Source organism: Emiliania huxleyi, assembly GCF_000372725.1.
Source record: "Emiliania huxleyi CCMP1516 unplaced genomic scaffold EMIHUscaffold_48, whole genome shotgun sequence".
Lineage (NCBI taxonomy): Eukaryota > Haptophyta > Isochrysidales > Noelaerhabdaceae > Emiliania > Emiliania huxleyi.
Window position 1 is genome coordinate 80,486 of NW_005198391.1, and position 6,000 is coordinate 86,485.

Genomic DNA, 6,000 nt, shown 5'->3' on the forward strand with positions numbered 1-6,000 from the left:
GTCGGTTGACGTTGTGAAGTTGGGGAAGGAGAGAGAGAGAGTTTGTATGTAGGTGTCATAGGAATCCTACCTAGCCACAACATATGAATAGAGTTGTTGCTACAAATCTAAGGGGCACTCTCACACACAAAAAAACTAATCTCTCTCTCTCTCTCTCTCTCTCTCTCTCTCTCTCTCTCTCTCTCTCTCTCTCTCTCTCTCTCTCTCTCTCTCTCTCTCTCTCTCTCTCTCTCTCTCTCTCTCTCTCTCTCTCTCTCTCTCTCTCTCTCTCTCTCTCTCTCTCTCTCTCTCTCTCTCTCTGCGCTCTCACACAGTCACACTCTCAGAAACTCCATCCATCCATGGGGGGGGCGCTACAGTTGTAGGGGGCGCGGGGAGGATGTGATGAGGCCGTGTACGACCATTCTAGGCAGCCCCTTGATTGCGTATACCCCAAATCCAAGTTCTCAGTCTCTTTTACCGGTGGTACGAGGCAACTAGGGGTAAGGCCCTGATTGCGCTCGGGAGCCCCACCTTGAGGTTTCGTCGTCTCCCCAGAGTTCAGGAGGCGTGCACGCTCCCGTCCAGATGCCTCTCACCTCGGTTCAATCGCTGCTCGCCGGCTCCACGCCGTCCAAGGTCGACCCCGTCGTCGAGGCCTTCAACAAGAACTCGCGCTCTGCAAAGTTCTCCGCCAAGGAGGACATCAACGAGAAGCAGCAGGAGATTGTCGTCAACGCTTGCTCAGCCGCGCTCGTCCAGGCAGTCACCACGCGCCCGCCGCGCGCCTGCTCGCCGCGTCGGCCCACACTCGGCCCCGTCGCCCCTCCCGCGCCCCGTCCACCCCGCATTCGCCGGCGAGAAGCCCTCCCTCTCCCGGCGCCTCACGACCGCGCGTGCCGCCTCCTTGCAGGAAGCCCTCAACACCATGCCCGACTCGTACCTCGCGGACTCGGGCGCGCTGGTGGTGCGCTCCGGCGCCAAGACGGGCCGCTCGCCCAAGGACAAGCGCGTCGTCGCCGAGCCCGGCTCGGAGGACAACGTGTGGTGGGGCCGCGTCAACATCAAGATGACCGAGCCTGCCTTCATGATCAACCGCGAGCGCGCGATCGACTACCTCAACACGCGCAAGTCGGTGTACGTGATCGACGGGTACGCCGGCTGGGATCCCGCCTACCGCGTGCGCGTGCGCGTCGTCTGCGCCCTCGCCTACCACGCGCTCTTCATGCGCAACATGCTGGTGATGCCCGAGGAGCTGCCCGAGGACGAGCGCGAGGAGGGCGACTTCGTGCCCGACTTCACGATCCTGAACGCGGGCGGCTTCCCGGCCAACCGGTACGTCGAGGGCATGACCTCCTCCTGCTCCGTCGACCTCCACCTCGGCCGCATGGAGATGGTCATCCTCGGCACGCAGTACGCGGGCGAGATGAAGAAGGGCATCCTCACGCTCGTCATGTACACGATGCCGCTCGCCAAGCAGCTGCCGCTGCACTCCTCGGCCAACGAGGACGCCGACGGCAACGTCACCCTCTTCTTCGGCCTCTCGGGCACCGGCAAGACCACCCTCTCCGCCGACCCGCGCCGCAACCTCATCGGCGACGACGAGCACGTCTGGACCGACCGCGGAGTCTTCAACGTCGAGGGCGGCTGCTACGCCAAGTGCGTGGGCCTGTCGGCGGAGAAGGAGCCCGAGATCTTCGGCGCGGTCCGGTTCGGCTCCGTCCTCGAGAACGTCATCATGGACCTCGACGCGCGCTCCGTCGACTATGACGACATCTCGGTGACCGAGAACACGCGCTGCGCGTACCCGCTCTCGTACATCCCAAACGCAAAGTCGCCGGCGGTGGGCGGGCACCCGAAGAACGTGGTGCTGCTCACGTGCGACGGGTACGGCGTGCTGCCCCCCATCTCCAAGCTCACCCCCGACCAGGTCATCTACCACTTCATCGCTGGCTACACCTCAAAGATGGCCGGCACCGAGGAGGGCATCACGAAGCCGGTCGCCGCATTCTCCGCGTGCTACGGCGAGCCGTTCCTGGTGTGGCACCCGATCAAGTACGGCACGATGCTCGCTGAGCGGCTGAAGCAGCACGGCGCCAACGCCTGGCTCCTCAACACCGGCTGGGTCGGCGGCGCGGCGAAGGGGCGGCGCTGCCCGCTGCAGTACACGCGCGCGATCGTCGACGCGATCCACGCTGGCGAGCTTGCGAACGCGCACTGCGACACGGAGCCCTTCTTCGGGCTCAAGTACCCGACCAAGGTGAAGGGCGTGCCCGACTCGCTCCTCAACCCCGCCGCCTCGTGGGAGAGCCAGGCCGACTTCGAGGCGACCTCGAAGGAGCTCGCCGCCCTCTTCAACAAAAACTTTGAGCAGTACTTGGGCGACGTGCCCGAGGCGGTGGCGCAGCAGGGCCCCGGGCAGACCAAGATGGCCTACCCCGCGGCCGCCGGCTCAAACAACTAGCGCCGCCGCCCGCCAGCTGGCCCGCGGCACGCGCGCGGCGCGCCCCGGCAGCCGGCGCGGCTGTGCACAGGCCCTGTACTTTCCCTTCGGGAGCCGGTCTGCTTCTTCTATTGTGGTCTCGTATTTGTGGGCGCGCCGCGGGCGCCACGCGCCGCCGCTCCGACACAACGCTCTCGACGCCTTCCCCGCTCTCGTCTTTTGTGAGTCCGACTGTGTGGCCTTCAGTCTTCAGAGTGTGTTTAGCGTAGCTTGAGTGCAGGATCGAGACACACTGCGGCTTTTGCCATGGCTGTTTGGCGCTGATGATGGAGGCTGTCGGCACGATCCGTCGACTGGACGCTCCACTCGGTTCTCACTTCCGCGTGATTTTTTTCTTTTCAACGAAATTCTGAGGAGAATTTTCTTAAGCAAAAAGCCCCCGCGGCATGTTGTGCGATTATATGGGCCAAAGATGGCGGGACGGCGCAGTGTTTGTGGCACTCGGCAGTAGGCACCCGCGGCACAGCCCCGCGGTCGGCTCTCGCGGGCTGCGGAACCGGCCCCAGAAGGGGACGGTCCGGGCGAGTGTGGCAGCTCCTGCGCTAGTATGGGCACCCTCTATCACAACACTACTGATCCTGGCCATTAGAGCTGCCAGGGATAGCGTCAGGAGCTGGTAGGAGTCAAAACCCCTCATATTTGAGACATCGTGGCCCATATACTCGCACAACGAGCCCCGCCTCCCCCACAAAAAGAACCCTGCACAAAGATCGCACGGGAAACGGTCAAACACAAACTCTGAGACGAGATGGGATTTAGGGACTGTGTCCCCGCCCTGCACGATCTGGCGTGAGGGATCTTCAATCCGTCCCCTCACCTGGTGCTGGGGTCGCGACTACCCGACACCTAGAGAAGAGTCTTCAAGACTTCAGAAGAGCAGCAAGAGTTGGGGCTGCGGCTACGGCTGTGGCTGCGGGAGGGGCGTCTGAATTCGGACGCCGGTGCCACCCTCCACACACTCGTCAGCGCACAGCTCTAGCGGGGTGTGGACCGTGAGTTGACCAGGGGTTGTGCGCTGGGCCCTCCTGCTCGGCTCCAGCCAGTAGACAAGTCTTGTCATCAACAGAGTAGAAGGATCTGACCTCGGGGCCGATGTGACCAAGCGCTGGTAGCGTGGTTTAACCTCACACCCATGGTCTCACAGTGTGCCGGCAGTCGCCGAGCAGTGTCGCTCACACAAGCCGCAGCACAAGTGACTGAGGGCCAGTGAGGGCGAGCCCATCGCTGTGACAGCTGTGGCAGCCGCACAGTAGGCTGTGTCAACTGTGCAGAGTGTGTGAGCAGCAGAGGAGCTGCTCTCCAGGCTTCTGTCGCAAAGAGCTGCATGCCACCGAAAGCGCTGTCGAGGTTCGCCGAGCGCGGCGAAATCGGGGGACGCCGCCACCGACGAGCGCGTTGGACTTTTCACTCCGGACAAAGACGGCTACACGCACACGAGCCGCGGTTGTGTAGCCGTCTTAGCGGCGAGGCGCGGGACCGTCTGTGGGGAGGTGGGTCGCGTCCTCCGATTTCCTCAACTCACGGCCCACACCCTCTACACACTACACACAGTGTACTAGCACGGCGGCGCGCATCCCGCGCGCCGCCGTGCCCCCAATGTCAATACTCGAGCTTCCTTGTGCTCAATCTTGTCACGGTCCTACGTCCCTTGCGAGCGTTTGCGTGAAGCAGTGTTTTGAGATCCTTTACAGTCCTACAACAACTGTAGAGCCAGCCACCCTCCGGCTCTGAGCCTCCGCGAGCTCAAACGAGGGGCTATGGTCGCGGGAGAGCCGCTGCGCCGCGTGGGCGCGCCTACACCGCGCTTGCTCCGCTCGCCACCTCTCGCAAAGGTCCAAAGTCATAGCCATCACCTCCTCTTGGAGCACTTTTATTCGTCTTGGAATAAAATGCGATCTACACACTACTCTCTCTTCTCGCAGACACGTCTTGATTACTCCTCTTTGCAACGGCGAGGACTACATCAAGACAGCGAGACCATTCACCCGCACCGCCGCCATCGGAGCCACCGCCTCCCACGCGCCCACTGCCGGGTCGTACCGCTCCACCGAGTTGAGGTTGTGGCCGGTACCCGATCCGCCTGCGACATAGAGCTTGCCGTCGAGCGCCGCCACGGCGTGAGCCTCCCGCGCCTCCGCCATCGGCGCCATCTCCTCCCACGCATCCAACGCGGGGTCGTACCGCTCGACCGAGGTGAGGGAGCCGTCGTTGTGGCTGTGGCCTCCCACCGCGTACAGCTTGCTGTCGAGCACCACCAGGACGTGAGAGTCCCGTGCCGTCGCCATCGGCGCCACCGCCTCCCACGCGTTCGTCGCGGGATCGTACCGCTCCACTGAGCTGAGGGTGCCGTCGTCGAAGTTGTGCCCACCCACAGCATACAGCCTGCCCTCGAGCACCGCCACGGCGTGAAAGTTCCGCTCCTCCGCCATCGGCGCCACCGCCTCCCACGCATCCAAGGCAGGGTCGTACAGCTCGACTGAGCTGAGGAGGCCGTCGTCGTCATTCCATCCGCCCACAGCGTACAGCTTGCCGTCGAGCATCGCCACGCCGTGAGCATACCGCCCTGTTGCCATCGGCGCCACTGCCTCCCACGTCTTCGCCGCCAGGTCGTACCGCTCCACCGGTTGGAAGTTGTTACGTCAGCCTCACTCACGCCGCCCGCCGCGTAGAGCTTGCCGTCGAGCACCGTCATGCGGGCTGCCGCTTCATCTCGTGCCGTCAGCATCGGCGCCATCGCCTCCTCCTCCCACTCATTCGTTGACGGGTCGTACCGCTCCAGCGAGCTGAGGATCTCGCCGTGTTTCGGCCGGCGAGACGGCGATGGAGACAATCCAGGAGACGGCCTCGCAGCTGAACGAGGCGATAAAACAGGAGACTGGTGTCACTGGGGACGAGTTGTGTAAGAGTCTGAAGGGGAAAATAACTTTTTTCAAGGGTTGCCCGGCCGGGTTGCTGCGCAAATCTCGCGCTGCGCTAGGCTCAGAGCGAGTTCGCGCTGCGCTACGCTCAGACGGCGTGCGTGCGCGGGCCGCCGGGGTGACGGCGGGTGAGGACCCCACCTCCTTCCTCGGGCTCGGCAGCTTGTCGGGCTCTACCACTACCACTACCTCAGCCCTCAGCCGAAGCTGGGGCCGGTCCCGTAGGCCGTCCGTAGCCGAGAGAGCCCCCGCGTCCCGATGAATGGCGGTATTGGTCGTCGAACGGCGGACGGGCGCGGGCGGCGCGGGGGGTGGCGGGGCGAGACGGCGCAGCATTCCCAGCCCCTTTGCCAAAGGTCCCTGTTTTGAGGGCATTAGTAGAACGGAGAGAGATCCCTTTTGGTCCTCCTTTGAAGCTATTTACACACGACCTCACGCTGGAAGTGGCGAATCGATGCGAGCGCGCCGCGTGCTCCACGCGCGGCGCGCTCGTATCGACTTGGAGTCCAATGCGCGCAGCGGGTAGCACCTTCGGGAGCTCGCTCTACCCGGGATGCGGAGAACTGCCCACAGGAGCGAAAATCTATCAGCCACGTCTGG

General features: G+C 63.6%; 1 protein-coding gene across 1 annotated transcript; it reads left to right on the plus strand.

Moving 5' to 3' along the window:
• Positions 1-528: 528 nt before the first annotated feature.
• PEPCK_2 (putative phosphoenolpyruvate carboxykinase) lies at positions 529-2,848 on the plus strand. Its single transcript, XM_005767659.1, has 2 exons — positions 529-741; positions 893-2,848. The coding sequence occupies exons 1-2, from the start codon at positions 568-570 to the stop codon at positions 2,441-2,443; spliced, it is 1,725 nt and encodes a 574-aa protein (XP_005767716.1). The 5' UTR covers positions 529-567; the 3' UTR covers positions 2,444-2,848.
• Positions 2,849-6,000: the final 3,152 nt, after the last annotated feature.